At 35.1% G+C, this 23,188-nt stretch overlaps 1 protein-coding gene across 3 annotated transcripts in view; it reads right to left on the bottom strand.

The window, feature by feature from the left end:
- Positions 1–1,962: 1,962 nt before the first annotated feature.
- dsd (attractin-like protein dsd) overlaps positions 1,963–23,188 on the bottom strand; it is a 33,875-nt gene continuing 12,649 nt past the window's right edge. Inside the window, exons 11-22 of one of the 3 annotated variants that reach the window (XM_072304142.1) lie at positions 22,579–22,912; positions 21,934–22,089; positions 21,194–21,383; positions 19,893–20,072; positions 18,769–18,909; positions 17,849–17,998; positions 16,111–16,275; positions 15,303–15,522; positions 14,530–14,608; positions 13,573–13,713; positions 12,432–12,546; positions 1,963–11,313 (exon numbers count right to left, since the gene is read on the bottom strand). In XM_072304142.1, the coding sequence (XP_072160243.1) occupies positions 11,183–11,313; positions 12,432–12,546; positions 13,573–13,713; positions 14,530–14,608; positions 15,303–15,522; positions 16,111–16,275; positions 17,849–17,998; positions 18,769–18,909; positions 19,893–20,072; positions 21,194–21,383; positions 21,934–22,089; positions 22,579–22,912 (2,002 nt within the window). In that variant the 3' untranslated portion in view covers positions 1,963–11,182. Of the gene's footprint in view, positions 11,317–12,431; positions 12,547–13,572; positions 13,714–14,529; positions 14,609–15,302; positions 15,523–16,110; positions 16,276–17,848; positions 17,999–18,768; positions 18,910–19,892; positions 20,073–21,193; positions 21,384–21,933; positions 22,090–22,578; positions 22,913–23,188 lie in introns of all 3 variants that reach the window. The other 2 variants (XM_072304139.1, XM_072304141.1) reach the window with 2 other exon arrangements.

Here is a 23,188-nt window from a genome sequence, read left to right as displayed (position 1 = left end):
TTTTTTGACTGAGGCCAATAGTGCGATGTCTTCTCCACAGTTGGTAAACTTGATCTCTCAGCAGTCGAAAAATTTTCTTGAACGAGTCTTGAACTTTGCTTTCAATTTATGTCAATTACATAGATACATGAGACTTAGGACACGTATCATTGGCGTGAAAAGAAATGCGCATCAATGACTCATACTCAAAACAACTGCCTGCGCTTATTTTTGAGGCTGCGGGTGCTCGGTTAGACATTCGTGACACTTCGGGCCGTGAGTCCGTGACGGCGAAGTGCAAGGTGGGAGGGGGGAGGAAAGCGAGCCTTGACAGTGTTGGAGAAGATTCACCTGATAATCGGGAATGAATAACCAGAAAAAAGAAGTTTAGTCTTGACCTCGAATAAATTCTTAGCGAGGTCGACAGAGCTGTTGATAGTACACGCGGAAATTGACGAAAACTCCAACAATGAGAAACGTGTAGATCATCACTTCAGCTTGTCCACCCGGAATTCCGAGTCCGACAATGACGCTTCTGACAGGGTTGAAGAAACATTGCAAGGGGTGTGCGGGGTGGTGTTGCAATGCAACATTGCAACAATACTGCTGTCTAAATTTTCATGCGAACTCTGCGTTGCAAGGAAACGTTGCTGGGCATTACGGCCGGATGGGAGAGGGGGAGAGGGAGGGCGGGGGGGGGGGCAACTACAGCTCTTTACAGCTTTTCTCACCGCGACTGGTTCCATAGTGAAAGATTTCCCTAGTAGCAACGACTGTTGAAAAAACCATTATAAACCTCGTAAATTTTTAAAGGACGACTTTTAAAAAAAACTGTCAAAAACGTTTTAGGGAACCCTCCTTGGGTATATTTCAATTAAAATCTACGAGAGGAAAAATTCAATTTAAAAAAAGTGAAAAAACTCTTAAAATATTAATTACTGTGCTTAGTTTTTTAACACTCAAAATTTTTGAAAAAAAGGTTTAAAAAAAACTCTTGAGAGAGTAATGCTTTTTAAAGGACTTTTTTCTGTAAATTTTACCAAACGAACATCTCACTACAAAAATAAATCAAAAAGGGTTCCTTGAAAAGTATGTAGTAATAGTTTTTAACAAGTGCTTTTCAAATGCCATTGTTAATAGGGATATAGCTAATATGGTAGACATCTTTGAGGCAGGACTGTAAAATTTGAATTCAGCACTGAATGAAAATTGTCACTGTCTTGTAGTTTTTTTTTTTTTTTTTTTTTGCCATCTTGCAAAAAGTTTTGAGTCGGGAATGTCTCAAAAGTAATAATAAAATGGAACCCTGACTGACGTTTGATTGTCAGACCTCTGCATTATTCGACAGCAAGTATTGTTACATTAAGAGCAATTTCCCTAAAATCGCATTAAATGAGCTGAGTTTAAAAACATTTTCAACGATTTTTTCCCGATATGAGATAATGGAGAAAAGTTGAGAAAATGGACTACCTTGTGAGTAGCATTTCTCATTTAAGCCTGTGTGTTTCAACAAATGCACGTAATTAAACTACCTACATTTAGCAATAAGGAACTATAAATTCTAGCTCGGTTTAGAATTAATGCATGCACCATTAATTTCCCTATGCACGTAAGTGTTTTTTACAAATGAGCCAGGAATTGCAGTTCCCAATCGCAAAATTATGTCTAATTCATCATAACTCTCATAATGCCTGTATGATTTAAAACCCAGGATATTTTCATCCCTAACTCACACAGTGCTTTCGATATTTTGTAGAAAAATGTCAAAATTCCAACCTCTGCCGATGACCCATTTACGGTTTATATTTTTCTAACTTGAAAGAGGTTTTGGAATTTTCTGGTGTCTCTCCAGTCAAATGATACAGATATAACCTCTCTTAGCTGTATAGTAACCTAAATTTTCTTCCCATCCTCAAATTTACTTGGCTCGACTACATCATATTTAATGAGCAGATAAAGAAAAGTAATGACCAAGATCCATAGTTAAAATTCATGAAACAGACTTTTAATTGAAGCTATAAACAGACAATTTCCAGAAAAGTATGTACACAAGGTAGTTTTACAAAGAAAATATACAGTCAACAACATTTGTAAGTTAAGATTTAAAATCTGAGAAAGTTTTCCGTCCCCAGCATGGTTTAGAGTTAATCACAGTTGGCGAATTTCGGCTATTGACTTTGAATCAATCTGGCCGCGGGCTGTTATGCATGGTTGATTTTAACCAGTAAAAAACTTCCTCCTCCATGAGAAAGCCTCCAGGTAAAAAGGCTGAACTTTCAAAAATGAGAAAGTAAGTACTGTACTTCAGAAATTACCTACAGAATTCAGGCTCAACTTTGCAGAATTGAGAAGGAAAAAATGATATTTTAATGTCTTGAAAATCTAGACTCCCAGTGATCAATTATAATTCAAGAACTGCGTTCATAAAAACAAAACAATGATTCCGAGAAAAATTGCTGCAGGCTTGGAGACATTGTTTAACAATTATTTGAAGAATATCTTGCAATATTCTTTATACATTGACAAAGAGCTCAGTTTACAAGAAAAAATGAGGTGACTTGGTTAATTAGAAGAAGTGACTCTATAACTGTGGCCAAATGATAAACATCCGAAAGCAAAGTAACATTGTTTGTTCCGGTATGAAATTAGTCAGAAAATGAAAACGAAGAGTAATCTCACTGACAAAAATAAAACCAAACTGCATTGATGGGGGGGGGGGGGGGGGGCAGACGACTTCAATTGGAATGACTAATCCTGCCAGCTTACATAATGGAAGTTTGTAGAAATCTTAAACACAAACGTTCATGAGTAAGTACAATACACATTTGACTTATAATTACGTGAGAAAAATATAAAATAAAGAACACAAAAACATGGGAAATCCAGATCTTGGTACATGTCTGTAAAATTAAATTATTCCGCTAAATTTGAGTGAAACGATGAAATGGTCAGTTTAAAACAGAACCACTCTTCCTAGATTTCACAGTGCCTAGTTTCTTCTCGTTTTTTTTTTTTTTTTTTTTTTTTTTTTTGGTGACAAACCATGTAATATTCCGTCTGAAAAAATTGTGAATAAGTTTTTTAGAGTTTTTGGAAATGTTGGAAAAAATTTCCAAATTTGATTTCCAGTTTGAAATAGAAAAACAACAGAGAAAATTAGGCGATGAGAAAGACAGTTTGGGCAGGTTCTGCTCAAAGCAGGCCAAATGATTTTGGACTTTTGGATGAATCCTTAAATGTCGTGAGACTGTTTCAAATCTTTGAGTTGAAAAGAGCGAAGTGGGGTCGCAAAATCGATTCTTCGTCTAAAAGGTAATGACATGAGATGTTTTCAATTATAATCGTAAACACTAGATTAAGAAACTAAAATGCAAATGAAGAGAAAATTGAACTACGGATGAACATATGAGCATACAAATGTTTTGCTTAACGGGAAGATGTCTAATTATTCAGTAACAAGAGTTGAATTCAGCTTTTCCTAGCTCCTGACGGAGAACTGTCACAGCCTTAAAGCAAGAACATACAAAACCAACGTTTTAAACGCGCGTAATATTTACAGTGATTAGTCTTGTCACAGAAATGTACAATAGAAATCTACATTGATAACAATACTTTATAGGATTCGAAGAGCTCGAGGAGATCCCTGCACATTGCCAGGAAAACCAGATCTATCTACCAATTTAGAGAAATACAAGCTTGACAAAAGTTATCGCCGAAGATGAGCTGTTTAAAAAAGCCTGCTCATAGATCACAATTATTCAGTGACTTTTTTCCTTACATGTCTTTGTATGCCGCTTCACCCAGAAGCAATGGAAATATATTCAGAAAACTGACGATCAACTATTACTCAGGGTACAAAATTTGGAACTACAAGAATGGTTCCTTCATCTAAAAAGAACTGTGTGCATAGGGTTTGCATGCAATATAGTTCCTCTTATCCAATTTTAAAGTTGAACACATTAAAGATTTAAAAATTTCCAAATTCTGCTTTATAGTGAAAAATAACAATTTTCATGTATTCACAAATCCTGCTCAAAACAAAACAAACAAACAAAATAGTGTACTTATTTTCTTCAGAAAATACAGTAAAAACTGGAATCTACTTGGGTCAAATTTTACTGCTTACGGACCAAAAGCAGGGGACCCTCACTTTTTTCGACCAAATTTTTATACTACAATAAAGCAAGTGGTGGGCTCTCCTTGAATTAATTTTTGTATAAATAAAGAAAAAAAAAGTTACGCTGATCAAACTGAATAAGTGATTAGTGGCAAGGCGTGAATGATGGGTAATCGATATTTATCCATTTGAAGCTATGGTAAAAAATCGATTATTAAGGTGTTCATTGCGACCACCCGCCTTATCGATAAGTTTCTAGTTTCCATATGAATATAGATTCTTTTATCGATAAGCTAGAAATATTTATTCCTTATTGCAAAATGTAGTCCATTTGAATTTTTTCCAATTAACTAATGTTAATTGTGAACACGTCTAAGTGTCTTGTTGAGGCGCTAAATTCCAGACTTTCTGTTGAGTGATTTGTTTTTCTTAAAAAATTTTGAGGGGGGAAAAAAGTTACGTTATGCTTCGATTCATATCTTGTCTGGAAGCCCGTTGTGATGAAACAGTTGATCCTAAACCTAAAATATTCTAAAAATGGCCCTGTCTATAAGATGCATAAAAAAAGCATAATATTCTTCTTCGAGAAACTTTCATTGTGACACATTTTTCAACTAAAACTTAATTTAAATTCGAGATTGGGTGCGATGATTGAGAGGGACTCCCTCCAACTCTTCAGGAATAATACAAAAATTGAGAAGATGGAAAAAGTGATAAGAATTAACATCAAAGATAAAATTTACAAGGATACATAATACTGTACATAAATACAACAATACAAAATGAGTTATTGAAATTCACTAAAAATACGATCATGGAGTTCAGTTCTTTTCTGACACAGTCTGAGAAAGTAGACTCTATGTAATAGAACACGCGTCGCGAGGCACGCGCTGAAACCAATACAAAAAATATATACCTACAAATCTGTGAGATCTAATGTTAAAAGAAATGGCATGAGCAAAATACTGAGAGTGTTTTGACAAAGCTCGGATAGATCAGTAGAAATTCCTGAAATTTACGGAAGCACTCAACTTCAAAGACAAACATCAATGCCTTCCGTCGGAACAGCAAAGGTTTCACTGACAGTAACGATTTTGAAAGGTGGTTGACTGGATTTGATGCAGATGGATTGAGGTTCAAAAATGCTAAACAATACATAATCGAGGTATGTTTCAAAGCATGATTCAGCTGCCATCCGCTGAATTCATGTATACGCATTTCTCAAGGAGCATGACAAATGATAGTTAATGAATAGTTCAGACGCATTTTTGTGCACTCATTTAAATAATGACAATATAAATGATTTCTTGCAGATGAGAGAGAATCTATCACTTCGTTCCAAAACCTGGGCCAATTTGATTGCTTACCACTGAGCCATAGAAAATTAATTCCTGAAAATCTTGATACGTTAGGTTTTCATGAAAACAGCGAAATCACAGGAATTTTTGGGAACAGTCGTGGCCAGAGTAAAAAAAAATCAGATCTCCAATTCCAGCATTGCAAACTCCCTCTTGTGTTTTATTCTTTTTTTTCTTAGATTAGTTAATTACATTAGTAGAACTTACATTAGTTTTTCTAGATATTTTCAACGAATTTTCTTGAGGCATTCAGGAATAATCATAGAAAATTACAAGGAGATGTGGCTGTTGGTTTTCTTTTGAAAACTAAAACACAATCAAACGTTCCGGAAAGATGCAATGGAGACGCATTTTTCAACTTTAGCCATCAATATTTTTTTGGCTGGTCACAGGTCATTAAATATGCGGCCAGATTTGAAACGGAGTGACTGATGTGCACCTTTCTACGAGATCTTTATTTAAAAATGAACACCACCATAGGTGTGGGACGCAACTAAAGAGATCAAAAAATGCTACACGGAAAAAAAGTTGCTGAAGTAACATCCCGGGTATTAAAAATCTGCACGACAACTTTTGAATGTTGATACGAACGATATGGATGCTAATTCAATGTAGCTAGGATGTTACTGTAACAGCCCAAGTGTCCATAATAACATTCAAGAGGTGTCTCGCAGATTTTAAACATCTAGGATGTTACTTCAGCAACTTTTTTTCCAGGTACAAAAAATAAATGGCACATTGAAGGGATTATTCCTGATTAAAGCTTGCAAACTCAGTGATCATAACGCAAATTGGGTTTTCTCCATTTAAACAAATGCAAAAAATTGATATCCATCGAGGCTGGCTGCCTCCTCTACAATTATTTTCAGTGGTTTTAAGTAAATGGAGGAAAATGATTGTTACCTATTTGTTATAAACGTCTTGATATTTTCATTCCTGGGATAAAGGAATTTCTTAACAGAAAATATGAGATCTATCATCTGTTTTTCCCAATCTTATTAGGAATAAAGTACTTATTGCGATACAAAAACGATATTTTAGGATTATGTAAAAGATAAATACAAATTAGGTACAAGGGAATGATTAAGAAGAAAGATAGATAAATGAGTGATCATAAATAAACATTATTTTCTAGAAAAAATTTAAAAAAGTGGGCAAGTGCGGATTCTCCCGGTTTATCAGATACAAGTTAGTTAAACAGACTATTCTCTTTTCGGTAAAGAGACACTGAAAAAACTACTGACAACTAAATGCTATATTGGGATACTACAGTGCAGTTTCGCCTGGAGCTGTAATTACTACAAAAGCGGATGCTCATAGTCATACACCACAAAAGGTTTTTTTTTCCTTATTCTTTTTTTTATTTTCCTTCCTCTCTCAACAGTTTCTTTCTGTTTATGGTCGTTTTTCTTTTTTTTCTCATTGGTTAATGGTTAAGTCTATAGGGGAATTCTCTCCAATTATTTTCCATTATAATGCGAAAAAAATGTTCCAAATGGCGTTTGGTGGGGGTTCAAATTTCCAATTTTTCCAAGGAAGGCACCCATAGAGCCTTCTTCCGTCTCATAGGAGGTGAATTGTTAATAAAGCTTGAACCACACACTGCGCTTGGGGGTCAAAAAATCCTAATTTTAACCCTGGTTTTGCCATTATATTTACATTCTTAAAACTTGGGGGTGAAGAACTTAAGTAAAAATATCAACAAATTGAATTGACCCATTGCATTGGGCCCCAAAAATAGGTCAATCAGCACTGACGCGAGGCTTGATAATGTTGAACTCTTGTCCACATGGGAACCTTCCAAGGAAATTTTTCAGGAAAAAAAAACATGTTGTCAGGCAGCGAGTTAAAGTCATCAAGAGCTGCAAATAAGGAGATATTGGGGAGTAAGAGGGGTAGGAAGGCAGATCATTGTAATAATTACAAATAGACAAGAAAGTTTTGAGATATCCGAGCTTTGTCATTATAAAACCTTAAAAATAGCATAGAAAAAAGGGTTCGCGATTCCGTTCAAATCGAGGCCAACAAAAATGAAAAGAAGCAATTCTCATTCAGAAGAGAATGCAGATGATACTTGCATTAATTTGGTGAAAATTTTGTTTTTTGTCCAACTATCCGCCTGAACTTGAACATGTACATCCAGCACTCACAAAAAATTTCGGCAAAATAATCCTGTTGACGATTGAACTTGGATGGTGAACCATCCCTTTCCTGGTAAAAGAGATTTGACTGTGGTCAAACTTGGACGCAATCCATTGCATAAAAAATCTGGGCAAATTTCAATTTTTTCCCCTGTAAAAGAACTATTGTCTCTGTGTATGAGTCTAAAGAACCATTAAGAAAATAAATAAATGAATGACAATTTATCAAAATTGTTACTTTTTAAAACAGTTATTGCCACTCTTCAAACACAATTTTCTGATATGAGATACGAATTTGATTGCAAGTTACTACTAATTCTACTGTTGAAAACTCTGCTCAAGCGTGTGTACAAAAAGAGGATCCCTTTCGATACTGACATCTGTGTTGAGAGCAATAATTTTTTTTTTTTTACAGACGGAGTCGTTTTTATTTTTTTTATTTCTGCGATTCTATTTGATGCAGATGATTTTTCAGACTTATGCTCAGACACTTTAGTCCTTTTTTGGGCCTAAAATTAAAAATCTTCCCATATTTTAGTGAAACACATCAAATGCCAATTTTACTGTTTGAACCTCGATACAAACTACTTTAAGTTGACAGAGAGCGATATTTTTAAACACTCTAAAAAAGATTGTTACTGCAAACTTGCCTTACGAAGCAAAGAAGCAAAAAGCTGCAATTCAGACCCATGATCAAGAACAGAAAAAAGTTAAAAGTGATCAAAGCTATGACTTGATGCCATAAACAGACAATGATTCACCATTGCTACCCTGGGACAACGGAGGGTACCGTCGATGAGTGAGAGCAAAACTCACGAAATCCACCCAATAACAATAGTACCAAATCATCAGGCTGAGTATTGGAATTGATAAACAAAGCTATAAACAAACAAGTCATGAGATAATGAAGCGATTCTATTGGTTGAAATGGCCCACCAATAGGATTGCTTTATAAATTCCTTTTGCCTTCTTTGTCTACCACCTTGTCTATCAATTTCAATAATTAGCCCAAAGAGGACGATGGGCAACCCACTGCACAAGCATACTTGCCAGCTAGCATTGCTTGTCTATTAAAATTACAGCATTTAAAAACTTATGCACTAAATGGAAGAACACAGATATCAGTTCCGCTTATAATGAAGATAAAACATTCAGTCATTCTCAGGAATTAATGAAATGAGGCCGCATTAAAACCGGCCTGGTTACGGCCAAAATACAACTCAATAGAAACAAAAAACTAATATAAAGTTCTCTCTGTGATTTAATTAGGTGCGCATAAATATATTTAGTGAAGCTGAGGATCCCAGGGGGCACTGTTTGAATACAAGATACAGAAAAGCAGAACTTTCCTTTGTTTTAGAGTAATCATAAGATGTTTTTGTAAAAAAATAAAATTAAAAATAATTGAATAAAGACGATTTCCTCATCATTATTCCAAAAACTCCACATTAGAAGCGGAAAAATTTCATAAAATAAAAGGACACGATAATGTCAAAATCTCAGTTGTCAACAACTGGGAGTAATTTTGTAAATAATCAACAAACATCCCTTGCGCAGTGGGTCTTGGACATCGAGACATAGCTGCAAGTTAACAAAAAAAAATCATCCGATTCCTCTTAAATCAACAGGCAAAATTTGGCAAATTCTCTATCGAAACCAGCAAACAAAAAGATTAAATCCTTACTCTAAGTTTGCTGGCGAACAGTGAAACAGTAAAACATATAAAATAGAAAGGTAAGAAAGTGGAAATAAATTAAGTTAATAAAAAAATAAAAAATTTGAAACAATTAGTAAAGCTCAAAAACATTGAAACATAGAAAAGAGTTGAACTGTGACATGATCCAAACTGACGGCCAATATTTAATTTTCACGGATTTTGTTAAGTACTGACCTCAAGGTTTTAAGTTAAATGAAAGTTTAAGTATTTTCAGTTTTCTCTCCGTTAAAGGAATCAAAACTTTATTTCAGATGGACACAGTGTTAGTTTTATCTCACTTGATGAAATGCTCACAATTTTGGTTCAAGCCCTTTTCAAAATACGTAAGTTCTGAGAAAGAGCAACGGTTGGTAATGTTTACGAAGTTTGAAAATCAGTAAGTAGTCAAGGTTAAAGCAAATTGGAGTATTGAATTTTCTCACATCCAATAGAGAAAAAGGACTGTTCAAATATTTGAAGGTCAGACTATAAGGTTGGAGAAACCTTTGATGAGTATAAAAAGTAGAAATGTCCATTTTTCGAAAAAAAAATTAAGTCGATCTTGGCTTGCCACAGAATATTCAAGAGGATGTCTTGTAAGTTGCAGTGAATTTGCAACTTTCAAGGGCCCAAAAACAGCAAGCTCAGAGTTACACTCCACTAGATTGATAACAAACAACCAAATAAACAAAACGCCAAGAATTTATGAGACTAATCAGGTTACAAAAATAGCAGGAGAGAGAGAGAGAGAGAAAAAAAACCCATTGTTTTCAACAGAAGTTTTAGTTAAGCTGCCTCATCAAGCTTGGACATGCTTGGGATTATTCTTATGTCCAGGACAAAAACTTAGATAAGATCTAACTCTTGATACGTGGAAAACTTTTCGTTTGAGCTCAAATGAATAAAAGAACCTATTAAAATATCTAACCAGCATTGAAAACCTTAGTTTAAGACTGCCACTGGACGAATTTTTGCAAGTGGATTCGGTCGACTTTTTCAACCTGATCGGCAAGGTTGTAAACCAAAGGTGAAAAACGCTCTGCTGAAGTCAAGAACTAAACTGAGTTAAATTTCGTGATTTCATTCTTGATCAGGGGATGTAATAGCATTACAATAAAATATTTTTAAATTTTTACCTATACTTTCCCTGATAATGGTGTAGAGTTGATTTTCTTTTACTTTCCTTTAGTAGTATTGACGACGGCCGTTTCGGGTGGATCCCATCTTCAGGTCTTACGTATTTTCCTTGCAATATACTGCGATATGACGTGTCTGAACTGTTAAAACGTGTTACTTCATGAGATAAAAACTCTTGGAAACTTGTAAAAACTTAAAAACTTTAAAATAAGACACACCCAAAACCGAAACGGCCGTCGTCGATGATGGATTAAAGAAAAGTAAAAGAAAATCAACTCTACACTTTTATCAGGGTCAAGATACAAATTTAATAATTTTTTATTCTAATGCTAAACTCACTTGCATGATGAATTTTGGCCAACGTTCCCATCCATCCGCTTTTCAACTCACCTCCGGAGGTGGTTCGAGAATTTTAGATGTGGCCATCATTGCTGCCAGCATGAAAATCAAATGTTGTAGGCGCACCATTGCCCAGAGAGAATATTGGCAATGTTGGTAACAGAGGTTGGCAGTAGGTCAAAAACTCGACGGAATCCAGTCACGGAAATTTGCCTACTGAAAGCTACGTGACTTCAGAAGCAGTCAAGTTTGAGTTCCGTCAATTGGTTTCACAACTCTTTCTGACGAATCAATGTCTCTGAGGAACCTAAAGAGCGTACTGGGAACAAATAAATAATAACAAAATATAAAGAACGTAGAATAAAAATAAGAGGAAAAAAGAGAAGAAGAAGTAAAGACAGGAGTAAAGTCCGTGTTAAATACAGCTATCGGGGTGTTGACTCGATTTTCGGATTTTCGTTTTGGTTGTGTCTATCTTTGCTGAAGGGTCGATACTGACTTTCCTTGGGTTACCCAAAGTGACTAGAGCAGAGGCAATTACTAGACCTGCTGAAAAGAACAAAAAGAAAATATAAGTGAGTAAGGGATTAAAATTTGGAGTGATAAGTTTCAAAAATAAGCAACAGCCACAGTCAGAAATCGTTTTTATAAGTATATGCAGAGGTGCAATATGTTTTTAGTCTTCCCATATTTTAAATTGGCATTCTCATTTTAAAAATACAATTTTCGTTTATGTTTAAGGTCCTAAATGGCTTGATTGATTCTACACAGATTTTCAGCTAATTTGACTCCCATGTTCCTGAAACCCCTCTTGAACCTGGAAAAATTCTCACACCTCATTCGATTCATACACCCGCATGGGAACATTTGTATTGCAGCGCGATTAGCTAAAAACAAGGATGTTGAAGAAATGGACCAAAACAACTGAATCAAATTATGAAATTTTGCAAGAACGTTACATGATGCACTAAGTAAAAATATTACATACTCTCGAGGTTACTTTTTCAAGTTTATCACAAAAATCTCACATATCTGTCTGTACTTTTTCTTGAGAATTCCACACAACCCCTTAGCATTTGGAGAAATCCTTACTATATCAGAGTAACTGTACTTTTTTCAAACAGTAGATACCCTAAACTGACCTCCAAGATTGTGTGCATTGCTTTCCTTCTGAGATTAGGAAAATTAAATTAGTCTTTCTCAAAAAGACTGAAACGCCGAAAAATCGAAAATTTTTTGTTGCTTTGGCTAAGTACGCATCCACTGGGAAAGTGAGAAGCAGAAAAAGATTTATTATACTGCAAACTTTAATTTAAAAATGGAGGGGGGGGGGGAGAATTTTGAAATTTTTCGGTTCATTCTCAAGAGGGCTCAGACGCCAATTCCCTTTTTTCTCAATTTATGAGTGAAATAATAGGACGATTTCTGAAATACTGCAGTCCGATTGTAAATTGCTTTCTTCTTGCACATTACTTTTATGAGCTCTGAGATTTTTAACAGCTTGATTTAAACAGGTATGACTGTATTTCTTGTACTTCCATTCCAGGAACTTGAGCCTTTTTGAAAATGATTGATTCAATTGAGATGTTCTAGACAGTGGGTGAGAAAGGTGAGAGTAAGCAACAGTGCGGAAAATTGACATTTTTCTTGAAAAGATTGCTTACCTGATTGGCCGCTGGGCGTAAAGGATTCACAGCCCATTGGTTGTCTGACTAATAAAGATAAAACGGCTGCTCGGTTCCCAGCGCATGGCTCCAAAGCAATTGGACTAGGGGAGTCCTGTAGAGAGGACAAAAGCAAAATATGATCAGGTGAAATAAATTTCAGACAAACGTAAGAAATAATAAAATATTTCAACTGGAGAAGCTCATCCTACAATCATTTAAAAAATACAAATCAATACGATTTTTCCGGTAACTGATAAGAATAATTTTTTTCCATCTGAGGACAAATTGTTTTCTTACTTGTTTTGTTTTTCCTTCCTGACTGGAGACTGAATTCAATTTGTGTATATATTCTTTAGAAGTTACAAGAAATTTTAACACATATCTAAAATTATTAAAATAAATGGTCACACATCATGTTTTTATTTCTAATATCAACAATTGCACATTGTGTAAGTTCCCCCAAGACCTACTTTTAGGCACAGATATAACGTTTTTTTTTTTTTTTTTTAATCTAAATAGCGGAGCTCAATATATATACAAATCCCTTACTTAAGTCATTCATTTCTGGTTTTAATTAAGTTTTTTGCAGAGAAAGATCTGCACACCACAAAACACCAGAGAGGGATTTTCCTGGTTGCGATAGAGGCAAAATACAGAGCTTCAAAAATTAAAATACAATATCCTTGATGTCTAAAAACTTGCTTTCTTGCAGGTCCACACCTCATATTGGCATTAAAAATGCCCAAAAATATGAAGGTAGCCCGAAGTCAAAATATTTGGAAGTTTGAAGGTGATAAAATATAGTTTTTGAAAAAAGCAATGAAAATTCGTAGTCCTCTGAATTTAGAATTTAAAATTATCAAGTTAAAATGTAACTTTAAGCTCTCTTTTGGTGCGAAACTCAACTAGACCACTCGCAACTTATACATCAGGATATTAAGAATGTTGACTATAGACAATTCGCATCTTGATTTTTCGACATAGGTTGATGAAAATGACTGTGCATTATAATCTATTTCTCAGATCTGACGATTGCAAGTACATAACACAATAGAGACTAAAATAAACGATGTTCATAATTTTTAATAGGATTTTTTCTGAAGATGCTGATTCTTCAAGATCAAAAACAAGAACTTACTTTTTTCCTGCGCTTAAGTGAACTCGAGACAGTGAGTGTCGTAACGTCATCGTAGATGGTATTCTGATCTTTACGTTCGATCTCTACAGCGACCTGCGAAAATGGGCGACTGGCCATTTGCTCCATTTCCACGAATAGACGCTAGAAAAATAAGAAAAAATTTGTTTTGAAAATGAGCAAGACAATTGTGATGAAAATTGCCATTTATCAGTTTTACTTTTTGTGCGAATAGTCAATAATATATCATAGATTAAATCTACCCAGTTTTTATTGAAACTTCAGTACCACTCAGATGACTGAAGAACGATTGATTAACAACTTTACAAAACTTCAATCAGGTGGTTATTTTCAAACAAATCTAAGCAAAGTTTTCTTCAACAATTTTCTGAAAATATACTTGCTCTAGGTGGCAAATCACTTAAAGTTAGCTCCTTGAGGCCATGATAACAAAGACTAGAACTGATTTGAGAGTCGATTGAGGTTATATTAAAGCACTGATCATAGATATTGAACATCTTTTTTCCTTGATTGACTTGCATTTTGACCCATAGTTACAGCTGAAACTTGTGATTGAGTGAAAATAAGTAATTGCTCAAAATTTTGACAAAGTATGGTGAGTTGTGATTGGCTTATTTGATGACTTGGACCAATCACAGCACTTGACCTTTACATTTTGATGGAGTATTTTGACAGTGTGACACACGCTCTTCTCCACTTGTATTTTTAAACTTCCTCATCTTATTGAAGAAATTTTTAGATGCTTGGACCTCCAAATCCAAAATATTTAAGTAAAGTGCATTTTCACACAAGATTGAATTTAAAAATGCACGAAGAGTCCATTTTTTCAGAAACTGAACCAACTATATTTATTACTGATGAATGTGGTAAAGTTTGATGAAGAATCTAATATGGTTTAGGCATGTTTTATCAATTTACAATAATTAAATTTATCTCTACCTGTCTCCTCCTATACATGTCATATTTCTGCTTTATTTTCCACAGAATTGCTGCTACGAGAAGAAGCAGAAGAAAACATCTGAAACAAACAAAGTTTTTGTTTAACACTCCAAGCACACACAAAATTTTCCTATTGAGTTAAAGATGGTTCGAAAAGGAAAATCAAGAAATGAATAAAACTGATTATCACGCAGCAAATGATAAGAAAAAATGTCTCTCTAAAATAAGCAACAACACAGTTAAATCTTGAGATGAATTTACAGAATTCTGCAAAGCGGACTTATCAATACTAGGAACCTTGAAAACGACCTTCCAGAAATATTTGAGGACTGCTGTGATATTGATGGCTAAAAGGAAAACATGTGTACCTCAATTAAAACGTTTAAAAACCTCTGATTAAATTTTTCATTGTAATTTTGTGTGAGTTAGTCAAGAATGAGTGAAGAAAATTCACAGATACAAACTAGAAATAGAGACTGTTGATTCGTCTTCCGAAAAAGAAAGAAAAAAAGAAAAAAAAATTAGCTGAGACTTACAACGTCTGAAATAAGCATTATTTTTATTTTAGGCATCATACTTCATAAGCAGTTGGTTTCTCCGCACACTCGCTTAAATTGAAAAATATCTGGTTTAAAAAAATGTTGTCCGGTAAAAGTAAATCTTAACAGACACTAATTTTATTGGCATTTCTTGGCTTGGTGGAAGCAACTTGAATGTAAAATTGACTCTTGGAAAAGCACAATGGAAAAACCTTGTGAAAACATTACACTCACGATGTGAAAGTTACGAAGAACTGCTGCAGATTCAGCTTCGGATACTGAGAGAATGAAATCTGGATCCACAGCGGAGGATGAAAATCATAAACGTAGACGAGGAAAGTTGTCATCGAAATATTATTCTCCGTCCCGAAAATATAATCAGTCTTGAGGAATTTAGTTTTATACGACTGCGTGCAGTTGTGAGCTGTTAAAAACGGTTTTTCAGCGCTGTTGGCTGTAATAGAAAGTTAACAGTATAAGAAAGACATATGGGAAATTGATAAAATGATATGTAAGGAATTACTTGCTTTTTTACCTTAAATTGTCTATGTTTTTTCAGATTCCAAATTGATCGAAGAGTGCAATTTTTTGGGTCTTTTTGTAAAGGAGATAAGATAATACTGAAAGTAGTTAGAGTGAAACTTTCAAGGAAAAATAAGGGAAATTACTGATGCAGATCTGAGATAAAAATACTTAGAATGACTAAGTTAGGGTAAAACTTTGTAATTTATAAGGAGAAAAAGAGTAAAAAAAAATGAAGATGATTGGCTAAATGTTTTGTTATTTAATTTGGAATCCTGGGCTTATTCCATTTATTGCACCATAAAAAATATATACATTTAAAAAACTGTAATTGATCAAACTGAATATCAGGTTGATAAGTAGATTTGCATATTTTCAACTTATGATAATTATTGTTTATTTTACTATATCAAAAAAAAAAAAAAAAAAAATCTGGCGATGAATCATTGCAATCCTCTATCAGGTATGTTTTTCTACTGCAAGACAAAGGCTAACAGTTGTTCATAAAACTTAAACTGACCTGTTTTTATTGTGATGTTCATTTTGGCCATAACAGAGCACGTTATGCTGAATTCAGCGTCGATGTCCGGTTTGGTGGGACTATTTCTGAAATTGATTTGCTGATAGTGCTTGTCTTCTTTCTTTGATAGATTAAAAGTGAACTGATAGTCTATTGCTAGCTCGTCTGAAAAAAGATTTGATGGAAAGCGTTCATTGTTAGAGTAAAAGTAGATCAGCTACCCTGTTAGTTAGAGTTAGACAGTTAGTAAATTTTCTCCATGAGAGAAAATGCCTTCTGACTTTTCACAGAAATTGAAGCAATTCACTCTCTTTGATGAAACAAATTAATTGGCTACCATCTTTTCACTCACGGGTGTCATTTCAGATTTTTCTGATGTTTCAAATTAAACTTCCCAATTTTCTGCGGAAATAGATTGAAACGTGTGCGATTTTACAAATCCAAATATTCAATCAATTATTCGTAAATCATATGTTTGATTTTTGCTTATGCTAACCTGCATGTATTTGAAAAGAGCTTGACACACGGGGAAATTCCTGATCCATGACCAATTTTGCTGATATTTTTCAGTTTTTATCGTCAATAGAGGCCATGTCTCAGCATGACAGCATGTCTCACTCTGCTATTTCTTTAAAATTAAAATTTAGAACGATTTTTAAAACATCAATAAAATTAATGATAAAATTATCTGTAAAATTACATATGGACCATGAAGACTAGAATCCATAGCATTGCCCATTCCTTGATTTTTGGGGGCTCATTTCCTGAAGGGAAACAAAAGTTTTCTTCCACTTTTCCTATTGTGCTTGGGGAATTCTATAAGACTCTCTAGAATGGACCACTAGACAAGGTACGAATTTCAGCATTCTGATACATGTTTCTTGACTGATATTTCACGTAGAATACGACGCGCACAACGAAAATTACCGAAATCAACACCTTCCAAAGGTCTTTAATGATTCTTGATGCGTGAATTCAAACCACCCACTCATGAAGTCTCAATGCTCTGCAAGATTTGCATCATGCGCTAAATGTTATCATGACAGACTCTGCGATATAAAAATCTGGCAACCTCAATCTTGACGTTTCGGCTCAGCTGTAGCAAATTACTTATATTTTGAACAACACATGGTGGGAAATGAACATTACCCATTGAGAAGCTTGTTGAAACCGTTTTAGTGCGCGATTTGACTCTTGTAGAGCTTTGAGTTTCTTGTCAGCGGGCAGTTCAAATTGCTCGTAACCAATGTGAAATAAAAACGTTAATATCTTCATTTGGAGTTTGTTTCATTAGTTTTCATTGCGCAAATTGTGCTCTACGTGAAATTCTGATTAAGAGAATTGTATCAGAATGCTTAAATTTGTACCTTGTCTAGTGGTCCATTCCAGGTATGAATGTCCATTTTTTTATCTTTCAGCCGATCCTTTGGCGTAAATTCAAAGTTCTCAATTTGAAAAGCGTTCCTTTTGTTTATATTATCTGGTCGATGTAAGCTTCTCTATTATTCTGATGATTTGACGATTCAAATACGTATTTAAGCAGTAGAAAAAGAGATTCTTGATTTCTGAAAACAACTTCCTGATTTTTCACTGCTTTTCCCTAAAATATTTCATATACAGATAAATCCTGGTTATTCTCGGTCCTAGAAACCATGATTTTGACAGTATTCTTTTGAGGGCAACAAGTCATAACTGCCCCATAATGACCAAAAATTAAAAAGAGAAAAACTGAACTTACAAAAGCAGGAGCCACCGTTAGTAGGATCGCCATGATAATGGTTCTGAGAGTCACATTTGTCACACCTGTCACCGACAATGCCTTTAGTCGTGCAGTAACACTTCCCAGTGTCACCATGGCACTGCGTTCCTTGACCGTTACATTCACACGCTACGAAAAGCAAGAGAAATAAATAAAAGTAATGTTAAAATTCGAAGAAAAATGTTTCACAGGAAAGTTTTTTCTCATTAAAAAACATTTTTGAAAGAGAGTTGAGAAAGTCACTACTGATTCAACGTAACTGCAAACTATTGAAAAAAAAAAAGAAAACTAGCCAACACAGAATTCTTCTGTAATCCTTGCCGTATTCTTCAGCAAATACCTGAGTATTCATCTATTTATCAATGGTGGCTAATATCTGAGTGAAATTTTAAGATCATCTCAAAGTTTTATTAGATGATTTTACAGATTTTATAAATCTGTCGATTTATTAGATGTAACATTAGGGGTTTTCAAGTCGCTGATGAGAGACCACTTCAGGGGTGAAGCTTAGGAGGGAAATGTGAATTTATTTTTTTTGTTAATTTTTTTACCTCATCTTATAATTTGTTCGAATTTGTTCACATTTGTTTTTGTTTCCTTTCTGCCATTCTTGTTTTGTTTTTATTGTTGTAACTTTGCTAATGGACTTTGTCCGTGTATTTTGTAAATAGATAAATAAATAAATGAATAAATAAAGTCAAAAAGGATGCATTGTAATAAAAAAATGAAGTTTTATTTTTCATCGAAATCAGCACTGTGGAAGTAAAATTATTACAAGTGCTGATTTTTTCTGGAACCCTTGGCGCACAATAAAAATGGAAATAAATTAAACGATTCTTAGAGAACAGAAAAGATATAGGGGCCGAGAAAATAAAATACGAACATATAAAAGGACTTACGTTCACATTTGCCTCCGTTCAGCGGATTTCCATAATAACCAGGCTGGCACTGGTGGCAATTGCGACCTTGGGTTAAATTTGCGCATGGTCCACATACACTAGTGTTGTTGGGACAAGTACTGTGGCCGTTACATTGGCAAGCTAAAAAAATGGGGGAAAATTAGTTAACATAAAAAATAAACAAGGTGGAGAAATGGTGGTGGGTCCACACCATTTCAGGGGGAAAATAAAGCCAAGAAGTTCCAAAAATTATAATTAGAGTCAAAAATGATTGTTTTAACTCTGATGAGTACCAATACCAAACTGAGAGGGGAAAGTGTTCAGCTCAGGCAGTTTTCATTGGAATATTAAGTTAAGGTCAAGTCAAGAGATCTATGCCGATTTGAGTCTTTTTAGACCTCATCAGTAGATCACACTTGTCAGAGAGCCCAACTTGGTGTTCACGAGTTTTCAATGTTTTGGGAAATAAAACCCATCAAATCTAAAAACTTATCTTATTCCTTCCTTTGCAAATGCTTCTCATGTATGTAGATGTTAAGATTTCAAAAGTTTTGTATTTGAAGACGTCCTGAAAACTTCAATGTTCGTTCAGGAGCTAAAAATCGTTAATACTCGTACACGATGCAAATTTTTTCTGAGGATTTTTTCTAACAGGAAAAATGGATTATTTTGTCTAAAATTAGGAACATCTTCAGGATTTCAGTCGAAATAAGAATACTATTTGCTAGGGCATTTGACAAAATTCCTGATTTTACCATTTACCTGCCGCAGATAGATTCTTTTGGAAAACACCTTATGTGAACAGCTCAGCCGGCTGATTGTTGAAATATATAGACAAAGAAGACAAAAGGGATATGGAAGGATTCTTTTAGTGGAGGCGGGTAGTTGCAATGGATATAAAAGGTGGGTATAGACTAAATGACGGCAACCCAGGGGAGACCCTGTAGTAAGTTCTGCATTTACCCCCTTAGTCTATAAGAACCACCCATTCTAACAATGGGATCCCTTTATACTCCCTGTCTTTTTGTCTATCTGACCTCCCATGTCTTTTTTGTCTATCAATTTCAACAATCAGCCTGCTGTTCATTTCACCGGTACACAGGGCCCAAAATTGATGCACTTACTTGGACAATAAGTGAATGCCCATAAGTGAGGGGCGCAAGTCATAGGGCTGTGAGGGCCGTTGCTGCCACCAGGCAAGCAGTGTCCTAGCCCGGTGTTTGAGCCATCGTCACACCAACCACACTCGGGATCATTTCGACACTCCGTACAACTGTGGTACGACCCACAAGCGGACTCTCCTGCTAGAAAAAAGAACACAGAATTATCATACCTACGCTACACAGTTTAACTCTATTCAGATCAAAGTGAGATTATGTGTGATAAAAGGCAGATCTGTTGACACCTATGACGGAAGTTATGTAAATGTGACCATCCCTGGGAAAACGAATCTCAATGTGACAAAACTTAAGTCAGAATGTAGATTGTACCACTGCTTAAAAGATTAATTTGAAAAGGTGTTGGAGCAGACACTGCCAAAAAATGTGAGAAACAGGAGTAATGACAGTTTGAAGTGTTTGGTCAAAAAATTAAGTCTTGAGAAAATCTATTCGAAGTTTCATCCAAGCTCAGAATTGTTTAATTGCAATCCAATTTTGTACCCCCTATTGAAAGAGACATCATAGGAATTTGGCTAAATTATGATGCTCTATACAGGAGGAAAATATCAAGATTTCACTACCAAATTTTTTACTCACAAGAACCCGGCACTCTTTGAGTTTCATGGGGGATATTTTAAAAAAAAGGAAGAAAAAAAGTCCCGCAGGAATTGGAAAATCATTGAAAGTAGATGTTGAAAAAATTTTGAAGCGCTATTAGTGCAATGTAGTATTTTTGATGGACAAACAAACGTTCAATATACTCCAATCTTTCAATGTGCTCAACAAAAAATATTTTCAAGAAAAAAAAGGAGAGAGAAAAAACAACCTAATTTACAAGAATCATCTTAAAATTCTAGCCACTTGTGTATCGTAAGAGATGGCGTTTTTAACAAGCTTGGTTAAAAAAAACATTTTCAAAGAGGCCTGGATCCCTGAAAAATTGCAATCACGACAGACATTGTGTAAACAACAAAAACATACTACAGCTGAATAATCATACAGAATAATCAAAATAGTATGATATATACTACAGCACAATGACCCTGGATGAAATTATAAGGACATAGAACTTTTCAGGTAGGAAGAGCAAAAAATCACGGGGGACGTCCCGTAAAGGGTTGGTGGCAGGGCGTTGACGAAGAGATGTTGTGGTGTCAGTTCCCCGATAACCTCTGAGAAGACAGGCATATGTGACGTTTGGGTGTCGTAGAACGCCAGAGTGCGTTGTAAGGCGACTTTATATATATATAAGCAAAAAATCTGACCTGATGAAGAGATCTTGCAGCGCTGTTGAACAGTGGTCCACTCTCTGCACTGACCGTACGGAAAGGAGGCTGTGTATGCGTTTTTATCCACGCAGCGTTCCTCATTCTGGCACCAGATACACTCCTCTTGCGTGCAATTAAAACAGGATGTAAATTGCGCACAGCTACTCACACAGGAAACACCAACCTCCTGCGTACAAGAATTACAGAGAATGTATTTGTTATTTGACTAATTGTAGGACAGGATGTTTTTCTATCTGTTGAAGAATGGTTAAGTTCATGCCAACCCAGAATCAGTTTTGTGACAGGTTTTCACCCGTAAAATCCAAGGACTTGAAAAGACTTTTCAAAAAGATTTAATTACATATTAAAATCGAGAACTTTAAAGGCATTTTGAAGAACTTTCCTGAATGTTTGCAATAATTTTCGAGGATTAACAACAAAAAAATGAAAAAATACAGCCTTAAAACGATTGGTGATAAGACAAAAAAATAGTGTTAAAATATGACACCGAAATGCAGTTCTGAGATTCACGTTTCTATACAAAAGAAGGAATTAGAGGTATTATTTGTTCATCTAATTATAAGAAACCTCACAATGATATCATAGTTCAAACTTATTTCACTAGACTATTATAATTCTGAACTTCAAAACTCTGGAATTTCACAATGGAAATATGTGCAGATTTTCAATTTTGTTCAATTAAAAAGATGAATAACTAAATTAAAAAAAAAACTTACCCGCTGATCATCCAAAGTAAGATTGGCGATGGGCTTACATGGCCCATTCTCATGCCAGTGACATTGAGGGAGGAGCGAGCAAGCTTGACATGAGTGATACTGCGCACATATGATGGCATCATCCGTTTTGTTGCAAGACGGTTCAGACTCGTAGGGCTGTTAAATAGATTCAGAAGATAAGTCAGATTCAATATAATCGAAACTAATTGATCAAAAATAAATTCAATTTGATAAATTGCACTTTTTCTGACAAGTTCTAGCAAAGGCAGCGGGGAAACAATTTTAGAGTGATGAAAATTTCTTTTGTGGTGACTGCACTCCAAAAAAAGCTTATTTTTTTTTAAAAAAAAAGAAAAAAAGTTGAGGATAATGAAGAAAAACATAAAGGTAAAACAGTTATTTTTGCATTTGTTAATACACGGAAGGATTGCATCACTCTGTGCGTCACAAAACGATGCACTACTTTTTTTCAGTAATGATCAGATTGTAAAAATTTGGGTCTTGAATTACAGCTGAAGTTATGTAGAATTTGATCAGAAAATAACCCGAAAAAAAATTTTTTGGACAAAAATTACTTGTGAATTCATTGAGGAATTGGGCGGCGTAATAGGCAGGAGGGCTTCCACGCACAATTTTGAAACTCACCCTAACATAACTGAAGCCGTCCGACTGTTCATTGGGCTCCTTGCACTGTTCGTCGTAGATGCAGCTGCCTGACGGACACCACCCGCATTTGAGGGACGTCTGGACGCAGGAATTGCAGTCTTTGAGCGACGAGCATAAGCCGATCGCATTGGCAACGTGCGACCTGCTTTCCTCCTGGCACTGGTTTATGAGGCCTTCTTCGTTTGGGAGCAGGAGACTTTGCTCATACGACAGGCAACGGTTCCATTTTCGGTGCCAGACGCACTTGACGCCTAGTTTCGAGCTGAGGCATGCCGACTGACTCATCGAGCTGTTACAAACCCCAGGTGTAAATCTGGAAAAGAAATTGGTTCACTTCTATGATTTTACTTCTATTCATTCTGAGTCCAGGGTGTCTACTAAAACAGGCTGGCCAAAAATCAGTACTTTTAAAGTACTTTTCCAGTACATTCCCGAGAAATTCAGTACTTCCTTAACAGGAAAATTAAGTCTTTTTCAGTTAATCCAATTGACGAAATTCAGCAAATTTCAAAAATTTGAATTTTGCACTCAAATTGTGACAAAAATGACAAAAAATGAAAAAATGACCTTGCGGAATTCTGCACTTTTT

The sequence above is a fragment of the Bemisia tabaci genome, chromosome 9 (assembly GCF_918797505.1).
Source record: "Bemisia tabaci chromosome 9, PGI_BMITA_v3".
NCBI lineage: Eukaryota > Metazoa > Arthropoda > Insecta > Hemiptera > Aleyrodidae > Bemisia > Bemisia tabaci.
Note: the sequence above shows the minus strand (reverse complement) of the source record. Positions and strands in the feature narration are given on the sequence as shown.